At 47.6% G+C, this 25,362-nt stretch overlaps 1 protein-coding gene across 1 annotated transcript in view; it reads left to right on the top strand.

Moving 5' to 3' along the window:
- The window catches only part of ATAD3A (ATPase family AAA domain containing 3A), a 54,412-nt gene extending 30,994 nt beyond the window's left edge, over nucleotides 1-23,418 (top strand). Inside the window, exons 11-16 of the mRNA XM_031963040.1 lie at nucleotides 703-827; nucleotides 2,470-2,521; nucleotides 4,450-4,520; nucleotides 6,794-6,961; nucleotides 8,158-8,266; nucleotides 22,784-23,418. Coding sequence (XP_031818900.1) covers nucleotides 703-827; nucleotides 2,470-2,521; nucleotides 4,450-4,520; nucleotides 6,794-6,961; nucleotides 8,158-8,266; nucleotides 22,784-22,951 — 693 coding nt within the window. The 3' untranslated portion in view covers nucleotides 22,952-23,418. The remainder of the gene's footprint in view (nucleotides 1-702; nucleotides 828-2,469; nucleotides 2,522-4,449; nucleotides 4,521-6,793; nucleotides 6,962-8,157; nucleotides 8,267-22,783) is intronic.
- Nucleotides 23,419-25,362: the final 1,944 nt, after the last annotated feature.

Here is a 25,362-nt window from a genome sequence, read left to right as displayed (position 1 = left end):
AAAAAAAAAAAAAACCAACTCCTCACAATCTTAGAATGATAGAGGAAGATTGAATTCATGAGTTAGAGTTTATTCTTTTGTAATGCTTTTCTTACCTTATTTGCAAAGTGACTAAAACTGGTTTTTAGATATGTGCACCTATTTTAACAAAAATACTTTGAGAGGTTTTCCAGCCTGTGAATTAGAACTTTCATTTTATGGGGACAGAATTTCAAAACTAATATTTCAGAGAATTTTTCCCTTGTGAAATAAGGAGGGGGCCCCTGTTGTAAAGCTGCCACTGGCTTAGAGAGCTCCAGAAGGATTCATTCTAGTAACGATCTTTGCCGTGTCATAAAGATTGCAAGAAAATTTAAATCCCTATGAAATAAAATTAAAACAGTTTTGTGTGTTTTGTTTTTAAATAATTCCAAGTAAGAGGTAATGCCCAAATTTCTAGTGGTGAATCAGCAGAATAAATAATTTTCAAGAACATATGAAGGATGGTTATGTATATTTTATTACAAACTGAAGAAATGGTTGCTGATGCTTTAAACATTCCAAGATATCCCTCTTCTGCAGTTTTTCTTCATCTGTGTGATAGAAATGGCTTTACTAATTCTTTCACCTGCTAAATCAGTACATCCTGATTTTGTGTTTTGAGGATGGCATCTCCGGCCTGTCTCCTGCCTAACTCCCCTTTTACTTTGTTCTTACCTGTAGAAGTTAGCCATGCATTCGGGTATGGACTATGCCATCATGACTGGTGGTGACGTTGCCCCCATGGGGCGAGAAGGGGTGACTGCCATGCACAAGGTCTTTGACTGGGCCAACACCAGCCGCAGAGGGTGAGTGGCCCTGACTATGACAAACTCTGTTCCGGGGGGGGAAGGAAGTGGCACCCGCCTTGCAGATGTAGTCCCATAACCTATTACGTTGGCATATGGGCTTCAGGGTGTAAACACAAGTGGCTTTGAAGCATTACTTATCCACTGGTTATCTTTATTAGGATCTGGCTTATACCTGGATTTCCCAGGGAGAGGTATTTCAGCTGGCCCCCTGAGCCTGCTTAGTGCGTGCTGGGAAGAGTAAGCTCAGAACCATTTGGACAGGAGGAATTTTTGTTGAAGTGTCCATCATCCCATCCACATATGCAGCACAGTCTGTGTCTGTGCTCATTCTATATTTGCAATCTTTAGACCCTGTGCAAAAAAACCCAAATCCATTTAATTGGTGTTTTATGTATGTTCTGATTGGTTCTGACAACTTTGTTCTAGTTCTTTATCAATACTCACTCTGCATTCATCTGAAGATGTGACTTAAGAATATTGAAAATTCTCTGCCTCTTGTTCCAGGCAAGGCTGCTTAAATCATTTAGGCATTAGGATCACCACTTTATTCTTGAAATTGAGGGTAGGTGTTGTTTTTAAGTGTGTAGACCTTTAAATAAGTAAGTCCTGCTGTATTCAGTGACTTAGTAGGGCCTCTAGTCTCAGGTTTCCCTGCTGTGGATACTCCTGCCCCTTGCAGAGATTATAGTCTCTCTGTGTCTCCCCAAAGAGCCTTCCTCAGTTGCTGTAATAGCTAAAAAATGAACCATGCTAGAATCAGCTTTCGCTGGGTGGTCCCTCAGGGGATGGTTGTACATTTTGTGATCAGGCCCCCTCACTCAGTCAACCCTGCAAACTCTGCTGCCTTGCCTTTGAGGCGCAAATGTTTTCTTCACACCAACATGAGGGGTTGAGTTGGGAAGGGCTCAGATACACCAGCATGTGGGCCATCCTGGTCTATTGTCAATCTCCACCAACTTGGCAGCTTCCTGCGTTACTAAACCACTGCATTGTTTATGGTCTGATTCTCACAGCCATTAAATCTGAATACTTTGCCAAGAAAATAAGATCAATTTTACACAGGTTATTGATAGGCTTTCAATTTGAAGTCTTTTTTTTTTTTTTAATGTTTTCTAATATTAGAATTTCTTTGTTCTATTCTGACTTTTGTTATACCAAGATTTTGCTGTTCATGAGTCTAGACAGGAGGAGTTCTTTCTGATTATTAGATTCAAATCACCCAAAACTTTCAAAGTAAAAACTGGCTATGAAGGACTCTCCATTGCTTTTTGTTAGATTCATAAAATTATGTGATTACAGATATCTATCAAGTGCTGATTGGTTTAAACTCCTTGAATGCTAGAAGTGAAATAAATGTTAAAAGTATGTGCCTTTTGTAAGATGTGTTTCCTTATTATCTAATAAATACACTTAAAAGATCTTTTTACTCCTTCAGTCTTACATGCCATAAATAGTAAACTTTTCCTGTCCTCTTGCAGGAAAAACTTTCTGGTTCCTAGCAATTCTGTCTTGTCCATAGAATCCCTAGGAAATATCCTATCAAGACCCCATGACCCCAATACATTTGGGCTTCTGCCCAGAACCACAAAGCTGCTTCTCTGCCCAGGTTCCTTCATGTTTATTTTTTTCTCATTTATAGCCTCTTGCTATTTGTTGATGAAGCTGATGCCTTCCTCAGAAAACGGGCCACAGTGAGTATTTTTTTTTAAATCAATCTTTTAGAAAAATTTTCAGTTCCATATACTCTGCTTTGCAAGAAGGAAAGAAATACGAAACCTATTACAAATGTATATAGTCAAGCAAAAAGCTGTCTCCTGCATCATTTATTACAGCACTGTCAGATGCTGTCCCAATCATATCCCACAACTTGTCCACCCATCCTCTCAGTGTCCAATTCTTTGCCACCACAAAAAGAGCTGCTATAGATTAATACTTCTTAGTCCTTTTCCTTTGATCTCTTTGAGGTAGATCCTCAAACATGCAACCAGTTAGTCTTTTATTCTTTTTTTTTAAACTTGGTATAGATCGTATGTTCATATTTTTCATCACTCGACCACTCTTTTTTTATTTTATTTTGTTTTTTTCATTTACCTTGATTAGGTTGCCTCAGCAAGTTAATAAAAAGATGAGCTCTTGCTCAAGTAATAGAAGTCAAGGAAAAAGAAATTCACTTTAGGCATTTGGATTGATATTTGTTATGAGTTGGGGATTCTTTTCCATTTCACTCTGATGAGTCCCTTTTGACTTCTTTTTTATGGTTCAGGAAGGGATTTTACTTTGTATGATGCTTTGGGGCATATAAATACCCTACTCCAAAGCAATACATTTTATTTTCAACCCTTCCAAGCTATATATAATATCTCTATCACAGAATTTTTTTTAAACCCACAAAATATAGCTATCAAAAGATGTTTTTTTATTATATTAGACATATCTGAAGCAAAAACCTGTAGAATTATATGGAGCTTTCCTATTAAATATGAATAAAATAAAAATATCCCCATTTGCCCATTGTTTGACACAGTTCTAAAAATGTTAAAAGCAATAATGCAAAAAAGAAATTAAAGGTAGAAACGTGGACAAAGAAGTAACATCATCTGCTGAAAACTTTGACTTGATTTTCTTAGAAAACCCTTTAGAATCAGTAAAGAAACTGATTGAAAGTATTAATATTGTCAGTAAAATAACAGGATAGGAAATTAACTTTTAAAAAGTGGCATTTTTGTATGGCAATAACAAAATTAAAGAGGAAACAAAAAAAGGAATCTCATGCAAAACAACTACAACATGCAAGGAATATCAAGGGGTCCAGTCTTCGAATGCACATGCAACAAACACTAGGATAGATACAAATGATCCATATTCTTTGAAGAAATAAAGAATATCCCAGGTAACTGGGAGGATGTTAAGTGTTCGTGTCTAAGCTGCCAAACTAATTTATGGATTTGAGTGAATGCTGTTTGTACGAAGGGATACCATTGAGCAAGACAAAATAATAGGATTTAATTGGAAGAACAAAAGGCCTAGAATCTCAAGTGAAGAATGAAAAGTAGGAGTGAAAGGGGGCCAGCACTTGCTGACCTCAAGTTGTACTAGAAAGCAGCAAGTAAGCTGGAAGTATCAGGATTGTTTGTCACTGGTTAAAAAATAGAACACCAGGAAGAAGCAAAAACACCTGAACCCCATAACTTGGTATTTGGAGAATAGTTTGGCAGAAGTTCACTACCATTGCTCCTCCTTGTCCTGCTTTCCAGGGCCAAATAGCCCGGGGCGGGGGTGGGGGGGGGGTGGAGGGGGAGACCCTTCTTCCCCAAGACAGCCCTCCCAGTGTATAGGGAATAAAGCTTTCAACCTACAGGTTGTGTTGTTCTTGTGTTGGGGGATGTGGAGAGTGTGAGACTTGGAAACAATAGCTATACCTGTCATATTAGCTTGGGTCATATTCTCAGGACAGCATGATTAGAATCTTTCTGATTGGTAATCACCTTTCTGGTTTCTACATCGGCTTTTGAGGGATGTGCTTTCAGGGGCTATAGAGTCATTGGTCATGACATTTTTAGAATTTGTAGCTTGCCCACATCCTGTGTGGTTGACATCTGTTTGAAATGCATCTTTGCAGGAGAAAATAAGTGAAGACCTTCGGGCAACATTGAATGCATTCCTTCATCGGACAGGCCAGCACAGCAACAAGTAAGGGTGCAGAATGGGTGGGAAAGCTGTCTCCCATTTGGCAAACATCTACAGGGTCTGCTCTCAATTCCTGGTTCCCAGTCATTGGGTTCTTATCCAAGGCTCATTGAATGTCAGCCAAAGGAAATCTCTCATTATGCTGTGAGATTGGGGGTTAAGAAGGTGCTAGCCTGAAAACTGTGTGTACACACTCACACACACATATACTCATTTACACACTTAGACTCATTAACACACTCATTCTCACACCTACTAGTCAGGCAAACCTTGTTCACTAACAAGTGCACCCCCTCCTGCCTTAATCAGGACATGACTTCATTTCTCATGTGCTTTTGGCACCAAAGATGAACAATCGGTGGGAAGAGACACAATTTCATGGATTAGGCCTTGATTCAATACACTGGCTGTCCTAACAGGTGTGGTCAATACCTTACCACTTGATGGCGGTGGGGAGGAAAGGAGGGCTTGCTGTTGCTTTGTTCCTCTTTGTCCCCATGATATCCCTCCTCTGGTATTTGCATATTTGCCTCAGCTCTGTAATGACTGGCTGTGGGATCCACCTATCGAGTATATACTCGTGAGCTTTCATGAAACTCGCAGACAGTCAGAGGGATATCTCAAGAGTTGCTGGTGGTGACTGACCCCAAGATGGGCTCTGGCAATTGGGTTCAGGTGCTTTCCTGCCTAGGAGTTAATGCTCACTTCCTTAGGAAGAATATCACAAGTCAACCATTCCTCTTGATCCTTCCTGGGGGGAGTGTTACAAGGGCAACTGGGTAAAAGTCACTGTGGCTTAGCCAGCACTGCCTCAAAACTATATTCATTTGCTCTCACAACATTGTAGCCACATCAGATGTGCAAGAATTGTCTTCTTGGGGCTGAACAAACGGTCATTTTAAGCAATATCCCTAAATGATAAAGGAAGAGCTAATTATAAGACACCTTGTAGTTTCTGTAATTTAAGGCCGGTGAAGTGGTCTTTTCTGCCCTAGGGACTGTGGGCAATGCATTCTGTTTTTATGAAATAAGAGTGTTTCCAATCCTTGTGAATTAAGCTACATTTGAAATTTCTCACAGAGCTCTGGAGAAATAAATCCCTGCTCCCTGTATCCTGGACATCATGGCCTAGTTTGAGGGCAAGCCGTCCTCTGGTACCTGTCTGGCAGGGTGGCGCCCAATGACAGACTGGCCAGGACCCTTGGGTAGGAGAAGTCTCATTGGCTTCTTGGTCCAGTGTCTCATGTTGGGGGAGGGAAAGCCTTAAGTGGGAGAGATACCTTGACTTTCACCCCAGAGGCATTCCAGAATTATGTCCCACAGGCATTGAATCCTATCAAGTGAGTGCATGGCCCTGACAACTCTGGATTGTTTTAATCTCCCTTCTGGTATCTAAAGCCAGATGTACATTTTGGAAACTTTAGAATGCCTGAAAAGCAGTCTTGGGGAAAACCCCTAGAGAATAACTGAGATGATTCAAGGAGATTGAAATTTGTCCCCTGCCTGTGCTCACTCAGCTCCTGGGGTGTTCTGGGAATCCAATTCTGGCTGGCGACAGAAGCTTAGGGGGATGGGGGTGCTAAATGTTGGGGTTCCTTGAAGGTCAGTGCTTCTAGAATCTGGGGTTTCAACAAGCAGGACCGTCTTCTACAGTGCCCGAATGAAACATTCTGTTCTGCTGAAGAAATTGGCCTCAGTAGTCCTGGCTGTTGGGTTTGTGGTTCTGGGAGAAGTTAAGTGGACCTGTGGTTCTTAGAGCAGAGAACATGACCCCCAGAGGCAAAGAATCTATCTTCCTCGTCCTGGAGGCTTAGTTTAAACAGATGGTGAAAGAGCTCTAGTGTATCACAGTAGTTAATGGGAAAAGACTAATCCAAAGAGAAAGGCTCCATTAAATTAGTAACATCAGATCATGTGGAAGAGTGAACTGGGGAAGAGCTTAGGACACTTTCCATACGTAAGCAGAAAGAGTCCCTACGGGGAGGGAGCCATGGTGGGAGAAGAAGGGAGGCCAGATTCCTCTACCTGTCTTGATGGGAAAGATGGTCACATTCACCACCGCCTCCCTTGAGGTCTCTGCAGAATAATTGGAAGTAAACTTTCTCTCCTTAAAACTGTACATAATGAGCTTGAAAGACTTGGGGGAAATGGGAATTTCTGGCCAGATTGGAACATACAACAAAATTAGAATTAAACCTTTTAGTTCTGATGAGTTCGTGACTATTTTTAGCCCGTGTTGATGTTTGATGGCAATTCCCTTTGGCATGTCTTTACAGGTTTATGCTGGTTTTAGCAAGTAACCAACCGGAGCAGTTTGACTGGGCCATCAATGACCGAATAGATGAAATGGTCAACTTTGACCTGCCTCAACTTCCAGAACGGGAGCGCCTGGTGAGGATGTACTTTGATAAGTTTGTTCTGAAGCCAGCTACGGAAGGGAAGCAGTAAGTATCCTGGCCTCCTCGGCCTTTGGGGGGGAATCCCTCCTTTACTGCTCTCTCAAGCACTATGTGGCCACAAGGTCCCAGTGTCCCTAGGCCTTAATGGAGCTGGAGCAAAGTCTCGCTGGACCTTTCAGGCAGAGGCGTCTGTTAGCCCCAAAGCTGGAAGCGCCTTCGGATGTCCTTTGGAGTCGGTGGCGATGTGTGGCGTGCTCCTTGGGCTGGCAGCTTAGACCTTCCCCTGCGCTGACGGCAGGTGTTTCACTTAGCAGTTCCACTGCTGCATTTCTCTACTGTACTAATTTTGTATTGGGGACATTGTGCGGGTGAATCTTGATAACCCATAAACATTGTTGGATGGACCAGTGAGCTCAGTGCCCTCCCCTCAGATAGGGTTTAAAAATCAAGAAAGAAGCTACAAGTGATGAGAACCCATCAGCTCTAGGTGCTGTGGGAATGGCTGTCATCAGACAAGGGCAGGAATCCACAGTTCCTCCATGGCCCCTCACTCTGAATTGCTTGAGTGTTTGTTCCTTCCTGGAAGGAGCTGCTCTTCATGGGCTCCAGCCGTTCACCTGAAGGGAATCACCTCTGAGAATGCTCGATTTCTTCAAGGCTGGAGGACCTTCCTGTTCCAGCCTGTTCTTGTTCCTGCTAAGGAATATTACCAGCCTTCCTTTATGTCCTGGTTTTCAGGAATGTTTGTTTATAGCCTTAGGTGAATAGCAGTGATTTCATTTCAAGTTCCCATTTTTTCCTTTGACCTGAATTGGGAATCTGCCTGTCACGCTCGTTTTCTTTCACAGTCACTGCTGTCCTGCCCAGAAGGGCTCAGGAGCAGCTGGTCCATCAGAACGGGAGCTCCTTGGGGGGCACAGCTCATGTTTTTGCTTTCTTTGGATTTCTAATGCCTGGCATTGGACAATTTCTGGTACATAGTAGGCACTTAATAAATGCTGTTGACAGATTGTGGTTCCATTGAAACCATCAGTGTATATCCAACCTCCCAATGATAGAAAGTGTCCAATAGTCAGTACAGTGATAACAATGCTGGTGCTAGTGTCCAAGGACTTGGATGCAGATTTGGCCACCAGCACATATATTGTCTGCAAGCCCTAAATGGTCTCTGAGGTACTGAGCTGCAGTTGGTTCCCAGAGGGTCTCTAGACCCCACACACTGACTTCTCCTTTCTTCTCAGGCGCCTGAAGCTGGCCCAGTTTGACTATGGGAAAAAGTGCTCAGAAATTGCAAAGCTGACTGAAGGCATGTCGGGCCGAGAGATCTCACAGCTCGCCGTTGCCTGGCAGGTGAGTGAGGAGGGTACTTGGCAAGGGCAGGCCCTGGATTCTCCTCCAGAGTCATGTACCCCTCTGGTTCTGGAACCCCTCCAGCTGTTGCCCCACATAGTGGCCATACTCAGCTCAGCTCCGGTCTTTTCCAATGTGATGTATTGTTATGTGATCAAGGGTCTCAGCAGCAGCTTCAAAAAGCAAAGTGTGAGGGCAGCTAGGTAGCACAATGGATAGAACACCAACCCTGAATTCAGGAGGACCTAAGTTCAAATCTGGTCTCAGACACTTAACACTTCCTAACTGTATGGCTCTGGGCAAGTCACTTATCCCCAATTGCCTCAGCAAAAAAAAAAAGCAAAGTGTTCTTGGCCCAAGAAGCTTCCCTCACCCTTAAATGGTCGTGACGAGGGAGTGCACAAGAGGACCACCTGTTCATCCCTCCAGACCACTGGGGGAAGGCAGTTTTTAGTGATGTGACTTCTTGGTATGTGTACGCAGAAGAAATAAGGAAGTTTTCAGAAGGATATCCATCTCTTTTTCCATCCTGCTAGCCCCTCTCCGGCTGGATTTTGAGCAGCCCTACTGGCCTCCCCACCAGAAAGCTGTTAGCAAAGGTCTCCTTGAGAAGGCCCCAACAGACATCACTCCCTGCCCCCACTCCAGAAGCCAGCCATGATGGGGATCCATGGCCAGAAGATCTGGTTGCTACCTTCCTGTGAGCTAGAAAGCCTTCTGCATGGCTCAGGGGAGGGACATTTTGGTTCAGAGGGGATTTGTTCCACTCTTGGGCTCCCTGTCCTAAGCCTGAACCCTGAACAGAGGACTATGGAGCAGTCTCTGGTCCCTAGGTTGGCCCTCGGGGACATGCACTCCAGCTTCAGGGCTGCCTCTTAACCAGTAGGTGCTGAGGAGACTTGTTCTTGGTGGGAGCTGCCAGGCAGAAAGGGCTGGGGTGATCCATGTGCCAGGCCTGAGGCTCCCTGACAGAGAAGCCTCCTGTTGGATTTCTCCCCTTCCCTCTTTGGAGGCACATCAGCTTTGTAAGGGACACCCTGCCACCTAGCCAACTTAACAAGGGGGATCCTTCCTGGGACAGGGTTGGGAGCCTAAACCCTCCCGGAGGAGACGCCTCTGCTCTGGCTGCTGAGCCCGGGCCCCTCCTCTCCTGCCCTTTGCTTTACTGGTGAGATGCTGCCAGACAATGCTTTTCCTATCTGGGATTGGAGGTTTATCGATGAACATTTGCATTTTGGGCTCACAATTAATTAGGCAGATGTCTACAATGACAGCCCCAGAAAAAGCCTTTCCAGCCTCATTGTAGTGCTCGCTCGTCCCCTTCCTAGAGAGATCTGAGACCATTCCCAGGACCTGCATTGTATTTGCCTCAGAAGCTGGGTTCAGATCCTGCTGCTGACATGTCCCTGGCTACGTTTCCTGGCTCTGCTAGCTTCTGAGGTCCCTTCCAGGTGCACCTTCAGCATCTTTGAGTTCCCAGTCATTATGGGAAGTGGAAATGCATTCGCTTCATGGCTGTGCGTCTTTAGTGATTTGACTTCATAATCAGAATTTCCTCAGATCTGCTAAGCTTTTGTCAAGAGCAACCTTTGGGAGGAGGGTGTGAGTGGGGAGATTCCCTTCCTCTGCGAGAGGAATCTGGGGGGCTGGTGACGCGCAGGATCCCCGAGTTAGAGCACCTCCAATGTGAAGGCCTGGACATAGTTGGTCCACTTAGTGCTTGTATGGGTAAATACAGTCCCCCACAGCGTCTCAGCAGGGATATCAGGCAGGGGTTTGGGTGGCTGGATAATTCCCCCATCTAGCGCTCTGGCGCTGCCATTTAGAAAGGCTTGTGTGTCATCAAGGTGGAGCTGTACTCCCTTCAATCCAGCCCAGAGTCCCCCACTTTACTGTCTAAAGGCCTTCCCTCAGCCAACCCTCTGGGTTATGTGGGGAGCAGCCACCACCTGTATTGGCTTCCCTTCCTAGACTCATCTCACCGCCATTAATACTTTGAGGGCGGGCTTCATCACTCTGGGCTCAGATGGGCTTGGTTCATTCAAACATTATCTGGCATGAGCTCCCGTGTGTGTGTGTGCGTGTGTGTGTGTGTGTGCATCCATGCATGTTGGGTATCTGTGCTCCCTGCTAGCATGGCATTTCTGCAAGGCTTGGCTAGGCAGCATCATTATGGAGCAGTGTTTTTCAAGGAAACCAGTCCAATGGGGTGTTGGTTTGATGGGGTGCTGCAGAGCCACCCCTCCATGTGTCCTCCTGATAGAATCCAGAACCCCTGGCTGCCTAGTGGCAGGAATTGCTTTGGTAAATACCTTTTCTGGGAATTGCTTCCAAAGTACCCAGAAAAGCTCTTTGGGCCTTCCCTGGCCCAGCTGCACTGCGTTCACGGAGTGTCGAGCCAGTCCTCCAGACGTGAGCGCTGACGAGTGCAGGGCCGCGTCTGGGGGCTGATTCATCTCCTCCTGAGGCTGCCTGGATCCTTCCCTGCTGGCCCAGAAAACTTAGACGAGAAAATCAAGGCTGAGGGGGATGAGAGGTGTTCCAGCTCTTCATTCCACAGACGACAGAGGTGTTTTCCAAGCGTGGGGGCAGGAGGGGAGGCTTGAATAAAAAAGAGTTTAGGGATGTGGGAGAATCTAGCATGGGGGGTGTCGGGGAGGGCAGAATCTGTTAGAGTTCATTAAAGCAAAGAGCACAGAGGGGAAGGGTGCTGGGTGGGCCACGGGGAGCTGAGATCAGAGCCTGGAGTAGCCGAGATCAGGCGTGGAGTAGCAGGCAGAGAGAGGAGATGGACCAGATGGCTCAGGGGCCCTGGGAAGGATGGCCCACAGGAAATGTGTGTGTACCTCTAGGTACAGAGTAGGAGATAGGGGACTGGACCTTTGCGCAACCTTGTACTTAGGCACTTTTCTTCTGCCAATTATTGGGGAGTTCAGAAATTGTGAGGTTGTCAGGTTTTTTTTCCTATGTGGTTCCAAGACAGTGACAGCAGACTGTGGGCCCCCTGTCTAAGGTCCTCAGACCCCCATTCTGGCAGCTGGCCTCCTGGCCTGGATCAGCCGGCCTGGGTCATCTTCAAGATTGCTGTGCTGTGTGCCAATGCATTTATTGCTTTCAGGAGAAAAAAATCTGTTGTATATCCAATTAATGTTTTCTATTTTGGTAACTGTTTTTTTAGATGTACCCTATTTGCTCTTGAGCTGAGTCAAAAACAGATGTGACCATAAACTGCCATTCTGGGTTGTCTGCACATCACTTCACTAGTGGATTTGCATTCTGTCATCTTCAAACTTGTGTTTCTCTCGGGGCTGGTGGCTTTCAGGCTCCCCACACATCATCTTCTGGTTGTTTTCCTGTAATTTCTACCTTCAGCAGAAGAGAAGAGCAGCAGCCCCTGGTGCTGGCTCCTTATTTGTCATTCTGATGGGGAGATCTCTGGCTGAAGGGATATACAGAGATGGGCCTCACAGGAGGAATCTGGCTCACCCACCTCTGTCACACCTCGGCAGGGTCAGAGAGCTTGAAAGCCTGCAAAGCACTGACACGACACATGCAAAGCACTGACACATGTCCAGTATCATGGCTAATACGTGTCTGAATCAGAATGTGAACTCAGGTTTTCTGATCCACGTTTAGCCCATTGTCCATAATGCCGTCTGGCTGCCTGTGTGGGGAGGGATGGCTGACAAAACCAGGGGCACAAGGCCGCCCTCAGTCCCGGGACACCATCCTGGGCAGAGGGGCTTTTTCATGGAGTCAGTGATTGTCCAATGTGCCCATGGCTTCTTTTCTGACCACAATAACTTAGTTACCTGAAATGTGCCCACTCAAAACAGCGAGGGCACCGAGGCTGCAGGGCAGAGGCTGGACCCATGGGACTTGGGACGAACCGACTGAATGGCCTTCTGCAACCCCTTCCATTTCTCATTCTGATCCAAGGAGACCAGGGGTAGCAGGCCCACAATTGTAAGCGCATCCCCTCACCCCCCATGTGCCCTGTGGCACCCTCCCCAGGAGCCAGGGAATTAACTAGAAGATACTCCTCTAGCTAAACACAAGAGAGAAAAGTACTGGGAATGAGCACTATTTGAAGAATACCAGGCGTGTTTCTTGCTTTTATTTTTAAAATGCCAATGTGGGCCTGGCACTGCTACATGTGACCTATGGCAAACGGTGGTGACAATGCAGAGGACAGGATAGAGAGGTGGAGGTTCTGACCTCCTCCCTTTGCCATCACTTTGTCCTGCAGTCACAGGTCGGGGAGGGGAAGTTGGAAGGACCTCCGTCTGAGCTTTGCCCACCTCTCTATCCTGCCTCTGTGGGTCTGAGCAGGCAGACACTGTGGGCTGCAGGGTTGGAAGGGTGAACTCTCGCTTTCCAATTAAGCTTATTAAAGCAGTGTTGAAATGCTGGGGAAAGAGAGGCCCTTTTCTTTTGCAAATTGTAGAAAATTGCTTTGTGGAGCAATAGGGAGGGGCTTGTTTCTCCTGAGTAAATAGCATTTTCAGAACATGGTAATTTCCTTTAACCAGGTCAGCCTGGCCTCCTGGAGACTGTTATAGGTCCCCCTCACTGCGCCCTCTGGGTCTTCATGACCTTCCTCAGAGAAGCCCTGGAAGCCCCACTGTGACCTTCAGGGGCCATTTTTCTGGGCCTCTGGGCTGCTGTGCTTTGTGGAGGCCGGAGCAGTGGTTGTGAGTCCCTGGTGTCTGGGAGTTGGTGCCATTGACTGAAGTCAAAAAGGGCTCTCTTTTCCCTAATCTTTCCTCCATTCCTTACCTACCCCCATCCTCTCCCTGAGCTGTCCCCGCATGTCATCTGGTCTTAAGCTGAATACCCTGAAGAGCTTTGGGTGGGAAGGGGGAGGAGTGGAAATCTGGTTGCTAGGAGACGGGTTCTTTCCAGTTCTGCATCTGGGGGAGCTGTTGGAGGTGAACCAAATGGAAATGCAAACCTCATTGAAGCACTATGGGACAGCCAGTGTGTCTTCCGCTCAGGGCCTGTGCTGGTCTCAGCCACGGGCAGAGGTCAGATCCGGTGAGGAGCACCTCGGCCCACTTGGCCAGAAAATATCGGCTTCTGGGTCTGCTCTCCTTGCAATACTCTGGGGGTCAGTTGCCTGCCAGGTGATTCATGCTACCCATCTCCATTCAGCCTTAACCACAGAAGCCTAGCGTGGTTTCCGCCCTCCTGGTATTCTTCAGAAACTCATAAAAATAGCTATAATGCAGTCAATTGATTTCACCCTTTCACAAATTTAAGCCCCAACTTTGACCACATCTGCCTTTTTAATTTTTTTTCCCTCCTTACCACACTTGCTTGAAGCAGATTTTCTCTAGCTTTCCATCTGTGTTATTCCCGGTTGCTCCCATGAATGGACAGTTCTTCCTTACCTTCTTCCCATTTTAGGTGTAGAACCAAGCTCTCAACTCAGTCCTTGCATTTGATCAGAAGTTGCGAAGGGGGCTCTCTTAGCCATTTCTTCTGTATTTATATGTGCAGTCAATTAAGCCATGCTTCCACACTTTGTTGTTTGTTGCATAGGATTACGTGAAATGTCTTTGAATAAGAGCCACCTTCTCAGAAATACTTCAGATTTTTTAAGCTATAAAATACCAATTGGGATTTGACTTGGGTCTACACTTTTCATCATTGACTTAGTAAATTAGCCATGCTAGTTGGGCCTTCCAGATCTGTCTGTTCAAATCTTGATTGGGTAACATGAAATGTTGTAAACAATCATCCCAAAAGTTACAAACTGGGTATCACCAAAAAAAAAAAAGCAAACATTTTGAAATTCATCCATTAACAAATAGAGGCTGTCATACTTTTTTGTCAACCATTTATTAAGCACCTACTATGTATCAGAAGTGCATAGAACTCTTCATTATCTTCAGTTAAATACCACAACAATGTCTAAATTAGATCTTAAAGCTTTAGAGCGATGGTAGCACATTTTTGTGACAACCTTTGTGCAGGTTTCTTATGCAAATGAATTCGTTCATCTGAAATCTGATGGATGAATTCAGAGGAAAGTTGATTTAGAGTGGAAAAAAAATCAGGATTTTAGGGGAAATGATACAGACTGGAGACTTGGCCGATGTAAAAGCCAATTTTTTTTTTTTAGAAGTATTTTGTAGTTCAGAAAACAAGTTAAAAATGGCTTTTTGAAAAAGTAACTATTAAGCAGGTTTCAGGGGGTGGTTTTTTTTGTTTGTTTGTTTTGGGGAGGATTGGTTTGTTATTTTTGTTTTGTTTTTAATGAATTTTTTCAATTATGGGGCCTGAGGAGGGATTTGTTCTGCCAGTTCTGCGCACGGTCCATAACCTACAGAAGCCCATTCTTTTACCTTTTCCTCTTGGTTCTTAGGATTGTTTCCTATTCTTGATCAGACTAAGTTTAAGGTTCAAGTATCGTTACTTTTGGCGCTAACTTCCGGCCTTCTCTGCAATTCAGTTTCTCAACAAGAGGGACTGGACTAAGTGATTGCCCAGGTCTCTTCCTTGGGCATTCTGTGACATTGATTCCCTGCCAGCTGTTTCCCCTTGGCCCATCCTTACTACAGCTAGCTGGATTACCATTGCCTGGGCTCCATCTCAAAGGAGGGAATGGGGGATTGCTCACCATAGCAATCGCTTCTCACACACCCTGTATCCTTTGGGCAGTAGCTAGGGGAAAGACAGTTTAGCAGTATCTTTGTGTATGAAGGATGGGGTTTCTGTGGGGTCTCTTCCTAAATAGTCACCCTCCACCTTCATCCCCCTCCCCCGTTAACTCCAGGGACATGGCATTGAGATGGCCATGGATGCAGGTTTCCCCAGTATTAGGGGGCTCCTGTTGGCTTGAACTAGGTCTTTTCAAATCTCTGATTCTGGGAGATGCTAGTTAGTGAGTTATTTTGACTAAACCTCCCAAAGGACAGGTGTGCTGGTCTTCTAAGGGGGCTGTATTTACCTCTAGAGCCAGGCTTGCCGCTTCTGGAACAAGCTCCTTGCATATGTCTCTGCTTCCCAAAAAAGCAGGGCCCGGCTGTGGGTACAGCAGGAATGGCAGAGAAGGTGGGAGGAGAGAGAATTATTTATGTGCTGGCAGATATATTTAGAATAATGTTCTGCTGTCTCCATCGAAGATTTAGCTCAGTGTGTTGCCACGGAGAGGGAAATGGTACGTCCCGCACAAACCCCCAGTGATGCTCCTGACTAACTTTGTCATAAATGTAAAACCTTTCTGGTGACCAATTATGCTCAGCTTCTTCTGAGGAAAAGCCTCTGGAGGAAGATCTGCTCTCTGGGTTTGAGGTTTATTTTCCCCACAAAGGTGTCACTTTCCCTAGTTTTGGTGATTTCACATGCAAGGTATTGACTCAGCATCCCCCTGGACAAGGGTCTTCTGACTCCGCAGAAAGCACCTGTGATCTGTTGTGCCCGTCCAGCCAATCCTGTGTTTCCATACCCTGGGAAGCTTCTCATCATTTGGGGGCAGGCTTGAGCACGAGCATCCTCCCCCAGTTACATGACTTCCCTTTGGAAAGTGCTGTCAGTACGTGAACCTTCCAAGAAACCTTCCTACAGTAACAGTTCTCTCTTAGTGATCCCATCTGATGATTTAACTAGACACAATCCACTACTGCCAGAGGGAACCTAGAAAATATTGCTAAAGATAATGAAGTCTTGGGCAAGCAACTGAAGACCTTCAGGGCACAGAAAATATTTCCATCTCATTTGCCAATGGAAGGCATGAGCTTCAGGAGAGAAGCAGATTGGTAAAGCAACCAACTGGTGAAGGAGATGATTTCTGAGAATAGGATTCAGACCAAGGCTTCAAATGTAAGAATAACATTTTCCTTACCAGAGATGGAGTGCACCTAACAAGAGCTGATACAAAGGGAATTGTCCGGAGCCTTGTGAATCAAATCCAAAAGTTGGCCCTTTTTTTCCATTTACATGGCAAAAATTTAACATTTGTTTTTAACATTTTGAGTTCCAAACCTCTCTCTTTGTATCATCCTCCATCATTGAGAAGGCAAACAGTATGATATACATTATAAGTTGCAGACATGGACATGTTGTAAAAGAAAACACAGACAAAAAAACAAAGTAAAATAAGTATGTTTTGATCTGTATTCAGACTCTATGAGCTCTTTAGACGTAGAAGTAATTTTTAATCATGAATCCTTTAAAATTGTCTTGGATCATTGTCTTGCTGAGAATAACAATCATTCACAGTTGAACATTAAACAGTATTGCTATTACAATGTCCGAAGTTCCGATTTGATTTAGTTCACTCAACATCAGTTCATGTAAGTCTTTCCAGGCTTTACTGAAAGCATGCTACCCATCATTTCTTATGGTAAAATAATATATCATTACAATCTTATACCACAACTTGTTCTATCATTGCCCAATTGATAGGCATTCCCAGTTTCCACTTCTTCAATCAATAGTGATTTAAACATTTTTTTCATATAATTTTAAATAGTTTTGATTTCTTCTGAAACCTGCTTGTTCATGTTCTTTGACTGTTTATCAATTGGAAAATAATTTGTAAATTTGATTCAGTTCTCTATATAGTTGAGAAATGAGATCTTGATGGAAGAAACTGGCTGTAAAAACTGTTCCCGATTTCTGCTTTCCTTCTAACCTTGGTTTTGTTTGTGCAAAAACCTGCTAATTTAATGTAATCAAAATTATCCATTTTATATCCTATAATGGTTTCTGCTTGTTTGGTAATAAGTTCTTCCCTTGTCCATAGATCTGACAGGTAAACTATTTCATGCTTCCCTAACTTGCATATATCATCTTTCATTTCTAAATCATGTACCCATTTTGACCTAACCTTTGTATATGGTATGAGATGTTAGTTTATATACTTAGTTTCTGCCCAACTGCTTTCCAGTTTTCCCAGTGTCTTTTGCCAGACAGTGAATTTTTGTCCCAAAAGCTTGGACCTTTGCATTTATCCAATGCCAGATTAGTATTGTCATTTACTGCTTTGTGTTTTGTTCATAATCTATTCCATCAATCCACTATTCTTATTTCTTAGGCACTACCAAATTGCTTGGATGATTGCTTTTCGGTAATATCTGATATGGCTGAACTACCTTTTTTTTTTTTTTTTTTGCCATTGATTCCCTTGATATTCTAAACCATTTGTTCAAGATGAGTTTTATTTTTTCTAACTCTATAAAGTAATTTTTGGTTAGTTTGATTGGTACGGCAGTTAATTAACTAATTGATTTAGATAGAATTGTTAATTCTTATTATATTGGCCTGACCATGAGTACTAAGTATTTCTTCACTTGTTTCGACCTGACTTTATTTGTATGAGAAGTATCTTGTGAATGTGTTTCTATATAGTTCCTGGATTTGTCTTGGCAGGTAGATTCCCAAATATTTTATTTTATTATATAGTTATTTTCAATGGAATTTCTCTTTCTATCTCTTGCTGGGCTTCATTGGTAATGTATAGAAATGCTAATGATTTAGATGGGTTTATTTTATATCTTGTATCTTTGCTAAAGTTGGTAAGTTCTTTTAGTTATTTTTAGTTGATCCTGTAAAAATCCAAGGGGTTCCAAAAAATGAAAGGGAAAAAAAAAAAGAGTAGAGGGGTAACTAGGTGGTGCAGTAGGGAAAAAAGTCAGGAGGAACTGAGTTCAAATCTGGCCTCAGTCACTTAACACTTCCTAGCTGTGTGACCCTGGGCAAGTCACTTAACCCCAATTGCCTCAGCAAAAAAAAAAAAAAGAAAAAGAAAAAACAATCCAAGGGGTTTTAAGCTGAAAAAAGAAGAGGTAAGGGGTGTTTTTTTTTTGGGGGGGGGGGAGGGGGAAAGTGGTACAACTACAATGTAGGAAGACAAGTAATAGTAAAGTAAAGCCTTGAGAAAGAGGGAAAAAAACAAGAAAGAGGCCAAGAAGAAAACCCATAGCCTCAGATGTCTAGACAAGAGGTTTCAACATCTAATCAAAGTCTATCCCTGTAGGCCACAAATTGATTTAAAATGCCACAAATTGACTTAAAATGCCACAAATTAATATTATCTATGTCCTATTACATTTTTGTTTGTGTTGTTAACATTTCCCGATTACATTTTCCCTTGGTTTCCTTGGTTTCTGGAGTTTTGCCCACTGGCCTCCAGTTTGACTCATATGATTTTAAAAACCAAGGTGAATTTAAGTGCTTAATTCAAGGAGGCAAATTTGACCTTATATGTGTCACTGAGTCGTGATAGGTGAGGACAGTAACTACAAAAGAGAAGAGTTGGGGGCAGGGGGGGAAGTAAGGGGAACAGAGTGGCATTGGACCCTGGGAAGAGAGACTTGGGGAAACATGTTAGAAAACATTTAGATGAAGGCCTGGGTGCCCGATACAGGTATGTATGTGTGTGATCAGTGGATACTGCAGACCGCCTAGATGGAGGGAAGACGCCAGTGACTTTAGAAACAGATCAGAATTGGGCACAGACGTATGAGGGAGAGTGACGAGGACTTCATCTCTTGACTGGAACTCTCTCTCTCCCCTAAAAGCCACGCAGCTGAAAACATCAGGCAACTGCTCCTCTTGATCTGATTCTGACCTTTGCGAGAGGAAGGAGAATGATGGGAAACTTGGAGGGGAGGGACCACTTTGTTTTTAGTGCTTGTCAGAGGGCAGTGTAAAGTGCATTAAGCATGTGGGGATGGTAGATGTTCAAGAAACTTAAAACCCAAAAGGGGCTTTGTGGCTTTTCAAGGGACAAGAGGTCTACTTAGGGTAGATGGGACAATAGCGGCTACCAGAGAGAAGGCAGAGCCGTTCATTTAATCCTTTATTATTTTGCTTTTCTTTCTGACAAGGAGAAGGAGCTTTCACTAGAAAAGGACAATGACCAAAATGGCCAGTGTGGAGTAGGGAGGGAGATCTTCAGAGAGCTGCCCTTGGTGCCCAGAGGTACCACACTCCTAGGGACCAAGAGGCCTAGCAGGCGTCCCACTGCAGCGTTGTCATGGCTCTGACCAGTGGGAGCATCCCACTGAGCCTTGTGGGAGCTCAGACAGGATTGGAAAAGGATAAGCGTTCCAGGGTTCAGAAAGGAAGGACAAATAGCCATAGAGCATTGACTTCGGTTCCTGGGCAGAGTTTGCAAACATCTAGAAAATGAAGCCTTGATTGCAAAGAGTCAGCGTGGCAGGCTTGCTGCCCAATTTCCTCAGGCCGGGGACCAGGGATGGGCCGTGGGTATCGTTGAGTGAAGCATTTGAAGTTATTTCATATATTATAACAAGTACAGAGAGTGTGGGCTCTAGGTTGTGGTGCTTATGAAGTGCCTACTGTGTACAAACACTGGTCAGTGCTGAGGGGTATGTAAAAGACATCACAGAGATGTGCTGTCCTCTAAAGCAGAACACTGATGAAAATGGAGACTCCTGGGTGTATTCAGAACTGGTTGGATGTGCTGAGTGGGCGAGAGGTCATAGAAAGGAAATCCCAGAGATGTTCTCCAGGGTGTACTCTGTAACTCAGATCAAACTCAGAGGGGGATGGGGCCCAGAAAGCCCCCACAGGCTAGAACAAAACGTAATCTGATGAGATGAAATTTAGTAGGGATAGACATAAAACTTGATATTTATTCTAAACAAGCTGCTTGCCGAGCCCAAAGTGGAAGAAGTGTGGCGAAATAGTGTTCATCTGAAAAAGATCTGGCTGTTGCAGTGGACTGCTCCATACAACTCCACCTTGAGGAAAGGCCAGGACTGCTGGAAGCTCTGTTAAGAGGGGACCTGAAATCACAGAGTTGGTCACTGGAGGCCTTTCTCTATGGCTGGGGAGGCTGCGGCAGTGGGCTGTGCTCGGCTTCCCAGGGCCGGCAGCACAGGGTCACGTGGAAAGACAGGTGGCATGGGATGGAAGGGAAGGCTCCCTGAGCATCCATATTGTCCACCCTGAGTGGGTCAACCCCTGCCGGGGGAGGGGAGGGCATCATTGGTCCCCTTCCCTTGGTGACCCAGAGGCTGCGGTGTCAACAGGCACCTACTGGGTGTCCGTGAGGTCTTTGTGGGCAGCTCCCTGGCCATCTGACTTTCACCAACATTTTGGGGTCTGATCTTTTCTCCTGTGGAGCCACTCCCACCTTAGATTATCGGGCTGCCCCATCCTGAAGACCAGGCCTGGCGTCGGCTTGTTCCTCATCAGAAGAGATTTTGCTTTTTTTCCATGTAATTGTCCGCGCCAGGTGGCTGTGTTAGACTTAATTTCCACCTCGTTCTGTCTTGGGTCTGTAGGAAACGGTGACCTTTGAGAGGACTGTGTCGGGAGGAGGGAGGAAAGGGCACCCACCTCCTTCCCCTTGAGGGGCCTGTGCCCTTGAGGCTGTTGCTGTGACTACAGTCAAACCTTGATCTCCCTGTGACCTTAGACAAGTCCCTTCCCCTGTGCCTCAGCTTCCTCACCTGTGACTAGCGGTTCCCAAGGTGGGTCTGAGCTTCCGGCACTTCTCCCCCAAGACTGCCGTACGCAGAACAGCAGCCAACATGGAGCCGCCTTGGGGTTTGCCGGGCACATTAATAACCCTGTGTAGTCTGCTTTGTTATTATCTCCATTTTACCAGCCAGCCAGCAGGGGAAGGGACTAGTCCACAGTGGTCTGGTCGTTAACAGGATATGAACTAAGCTTTTGGGCACCAAAGCCAGCCCGCTTTGTTATTCTGAACCCCGGAAAGGAAAAGGCTTAAAGAGCCCCTTCTGGCTTGGTGCTCTTCCATCCTCTCCGCCCACAACCAGTGTCGGGGCACTGAGAGAGCTCCACAGCAGGGACCTCGATGCAGCTGGTGACGGGGTCGCTCCCATCCAGCCTCGCAGGGTCTTGTTCTGTCTCATCCTCACCCACACTCTGGGGTCCTGGGGAGGACCATGGCAATCTCCAGATGAAAGCCAGCTCTTCTGCAGGTGCAGGAGCAGAATTGAAATCGGAGTCTCCTTGTCTTCCTGCCACGGAGAGGCTGGGCGGATTCGGCTCAAAATTGGGTTCCTTATATCTGCTCCAAGACTCCTTATTTAGAAAGTGATGTGGACACAAATAGCGGAGGCACCTCGCCGGCTGTGGTCCTGGGGGTCTTGGTGGCATGGCCGGGGTACGCTGCCCGCCTGAGTGCCGCGTGCACCAGAGGTCACAAGCTTGCAGGCCCCTTCGTCTCTTGGCAACCCGGCCTTGCCCCTCTGATCACAGGTGGGCAGCCTCTTTCTCCCTCCACCCCATCCCCGGAGCCATGGGCCTGTCCTGCAAGTAAGAATTAATTTGCTTCCAAATTGCCCAGAGTCCGCTTAGGAAATCTTCCGTTCGGAGGCAGGTGAGAGATTGGTTAGAAATCTCCGCATGGAAGGACAGGATTTGGCTTCTGAGTGGGGGAGGGGCTCCCGGGGGCCTCCCACCTTCCCCATTTGCTTTCTTGACAGCTCAGGCCCTGAGCTTTCTATTTTTAGAAGGTCATTGAGAAAACCAGCAGCGCGTGAGCCGCACAGAATTGCTGGGACTTCCACAATTGGATTTATGGGCGTTGCAGGCCCGGGGAGGGGACGAATGCTGGACGCGTCTCGGGGCCTGCAGGTGCTCCCGCCATTGGGGCCCAGGCCCTGGGGAAGCCGCTTCCCCTGGCCACCTTTGGGACGAGGCTGCCCAGTGACCCCAAGGAGTGGCCGCCTGCTTTGGGCGGCTGGGATTGGGAGCCCAGATGGGGCACCTCTTGCCTGAGAGCTTGGGGGTGCCAGTCTGGCCTCCTCTGCAGAATGGGGGGCGGGGGGGGGGACTGGGATAAGGCTCATGAATATTCATGAGGTGCAGTATCCCCCGTGGGGCTGATAGAGCTCATTAGCCAGCTCAGGCTCAAGGCTGCAGCTGCCACCAGCCAGGGCTCTTCCTGTTCTTCTGTGTTTAGAGGACAAGCTCGTGGCCCAGGAGCCAGAGGAGATGGTCCCTCCGGGTGTGGGGCTGGCTTGAGCCCTGGGCCTCTGCTCTCTCTTCCTGGGCTGGGCCAGGCTTGAGACGGGTGAAACAGCACTGGGGATGCTGCACACTCGGGCCCCGAGACTGCTGGCTGTATCACCCACCCAGAAAGGACCCAAGGGCCACTTCCTCTCTAAGCTTGGGAGACTCCAACTCCAGGCTGCCGGCCCCCGAGGCCCTCGAAGGCTCCTTGAGGACCCCAGGCCTGGGGGACTGGTTCCGAGCCCTGGCCTGCTTCCCCAGTGCCTCACTCAGGGTGTTCTGTGCCAACCTCGGCTGCTGTACTTGGTGGCTTGGCAACCTTGTGCATCATCCTCATGCGACACTGCTTTGTGAGATCTAATGAGTGGGGGATGTTGGGGGGCACAGGAGTTTTAAATAAGGGGGCATCCCTTCAAGGTGAAATGGGGAAGCCCCTCACCTGTTAGCCATGGGCCCTTCAGTCAGGGTTTGGGACATCTGGCCCCTGCTGGAAGCACCTGGGGCAGCCAGAGCACTTCTCACACTTCTCCCCTCCCCATCTTTCTCTCCCCCCAGGCTTTGGCTTATGCCTCAGAGGATGGCGTGCTCACGGAGGCCATGATTGATGCCCGCGTGAAGGATGCCATCCAGCAGCACCAGCAGAAGATGGAGTGGTTGAAAACAGAGGGCGTGGAGGGCAGCAAGAGCCAGCCCCTCCCTTTCTTCAAGGAGAGCCTGGTGTAGGCCGGAGCCCCGGGACACGGGCCGAGAGCGCCACGGAGGCGAATCACGCCAGGCCGGGCCTGGGCCGAGCCTGTGCCCCTTCCCCCTTCCCTGGGAGGCTTTTTAAATAGTCCCCGAGAGCCCCTCGAGGCACGTCATGGCAGGAGCCACATTAAAGGGTCTACCTGGGCCAGTGTCTTTCCCACAAGTGCCAAGGCTGAAACCTCTTAGCAGCCTGAGGGCCCCGAGCTGGAACCGGCCACGTGCCCGCCTTGCCCATGGGCCTTCCACCAAGGAAAAGACCTCGGGGCCTCCGCTCAGGCAGTTTCCTCCCCCAAATCTAGCCAAGGCTGCCCCACTGCCTTGATGTGCCCAGCTGGGGAGGAAGGAAGGGCATCTAGATGGCACGGCCCTCACCTTGTATGGGCGACATGGTGCCCGGGAGGGCCCACAGACAGTCGCCAGCACATTAAAAAGATTAGACCTCAGCCCTCCTGCCTCCCGTCTGCTTCTCTTCCCTTCATCCTACTTAGTGGAGATCCCGTTGTACCCTCCTGGTCCCATAAGTGCCCCTTTGGGCCTCCCTGGGCTGCCCCCCAGCCCCTTAGAAGGGTAGAAAGCAGGGCCCTGAGCGGGCCTGAGAGCCTGGCACCCCACTGCCCAGCTCCCTTCCTTTGCCTACTGCCCCCACTTCTGTCCCTGTGGCTTCCTCCTCCCCTCCCAGCTAAATGCAAACTGGTCCTCGAAGGACTCCAGTGACCAGTGGCCCTCAGTGCTTGAAGATGGAGGGACCCCTGCTTGTGTCCCCCTGAGGTTCCTATCCTAGCTGCCAGCTCATCTGGGGCTTCTGAAGACGAGTTTATCTTGGAAAAGCTGGGAGTGGAGGGTTGCTGTCCTAGCCAGGGGGACCCCTCTGGGCCTGGGCCAGATGAGTGACCCCAGGGGCTTTTTGCTGTGAGCTTCCTTCTATAAATTCTGGATGAACAGCCCCAGCTAGTCCCCACAGCCAGACTTCCTGCAGGGAAAGGAAGGGGCTTTGGGCAGCCATGAGCAGGGCCCAGAACTGAGGCTTCTGGTCCTGCCCTCCCCCAGGATTTCCCCTTTCTTATTCCTCTGCCCTGGGAACAGGGCAGTGCCCATTAACTACCCTCATTTCAGATGAAAGCAAGGTGCCCTCTGTATGAGCTCCCCCAATGGCTCATCCCAAGGTCACCTGAAAATCACCAGAAGTTGCTGGGCCCGGTCCCTGCCGGGACGGGGATCTAGGTCTTGGTGCCCAGTGTCCTGGGCAACCGATATCCCAACTGATGTCCCTGAGAGGGAGGGGCAGCATGTTGCTAAAGAGACAGCAGGAGAGAGCAAGGATCTGGGAGCGAGGGCAACCTCATCCTACCTAGAAATCCCCTCCTTGTGTCCAGGCCGCTGGCAAAAGCTGGCAGTGCCACCCCTCACTCACCTACTGCTGGGCCCAAGCAGGGCCTAGACCTGCCCCGAGCCCAGCATGGGCCCGGGAGAGCCTGAGGGCCAGAGATGGCACGGGGTCTCAGCCGCCCCTGCTCCTTGCCACAAAGCCGGCCCAGGGGGGTTTGGGGGGTCATTTGGCTTAGGCTAACCCTCCACGAAGCAAGGTGCTCAGCCACGGCACAGTTCGAGGTCACTGAGCCAAAGGGCAACCCCCGAGTCCAGGCAGGAGGCCGATGGCCAAGCCTTTGGCAGGTAGAAAAGCAAGATCCCCCAGCTAGTCCAGCCTGATCTTCAGAAGGGTCCCAGCCCAAAGCAGCCACTCATGCAGCCTCTCCTTTTCTCTGCAGGGAGTGGGGAGCCTCAGAGGCAGTCCATTGGCCTTTGGGCCAGCCCTCCCCTTAGAGTAGTCCTGTCTGCCTCTGCAAGCCTGATCTACTGCTCCAGGGTCTTCTCCAAGTGAAAGGAACACTCCCAGTCCTTCCCATTTACTGCTCCTGAGGCCCTTCCCTAACCACTGGTTTCCCAAGGCTTTCCTAAAGCGCACTCAGGACTGGCTGGGACCCGACTGGGCCAGGATGCTAGACCGTCACCTACCGCCAGGCAGGGCAGGCCTATCAGGGCGGCCCGAGTTCACATCCAGCTCCTGAAACTTGCTAACTCAGCTTGTGTTTACCTCAGTTTCCTCATCTGTGATGTGGGGATTAAATCGAATGAGCCCTCACAGATAATGGCAAGCCCCACAGTTAGTGCAGCCTAAGTCAGCAGGGGGTCGGCGCACAGGTCTGGGCACACATGGATCCCTCCCCCGACTGCCCAGCCCTGTCCCCCGTCCACTTCGTGCCCTTCCTGGCCTTTGAACCCGAGGCTAAGCCCTGACATTGATCTCGTCTTCCCGGCCCGTGTTCCTGGATGAGACGTTCCGGGCCCAGCCAGACGGCCGACCCGTTACTAAAAGCGCTGAATCCTGT

Source organism: Sarcophilus harrisii, chromosome 3, assembly GCF_902635505.1.
Source record: "Sarcophilus harrisii chromosome 3, mSarHar1.11, whole genome shotgun sequence".
Taxonomy (NCBI): Eukaryota; Metazoa; Chordata; class Mammalia; order Dasyuromorphia; family Dasyuridae; genus Sarcophilus; species Sarcophilus harrisii.
Note: the sequence above shows the minus strand (reverse complement) of the source record. Positions and strands in the feature narration are given on the sequence as shown.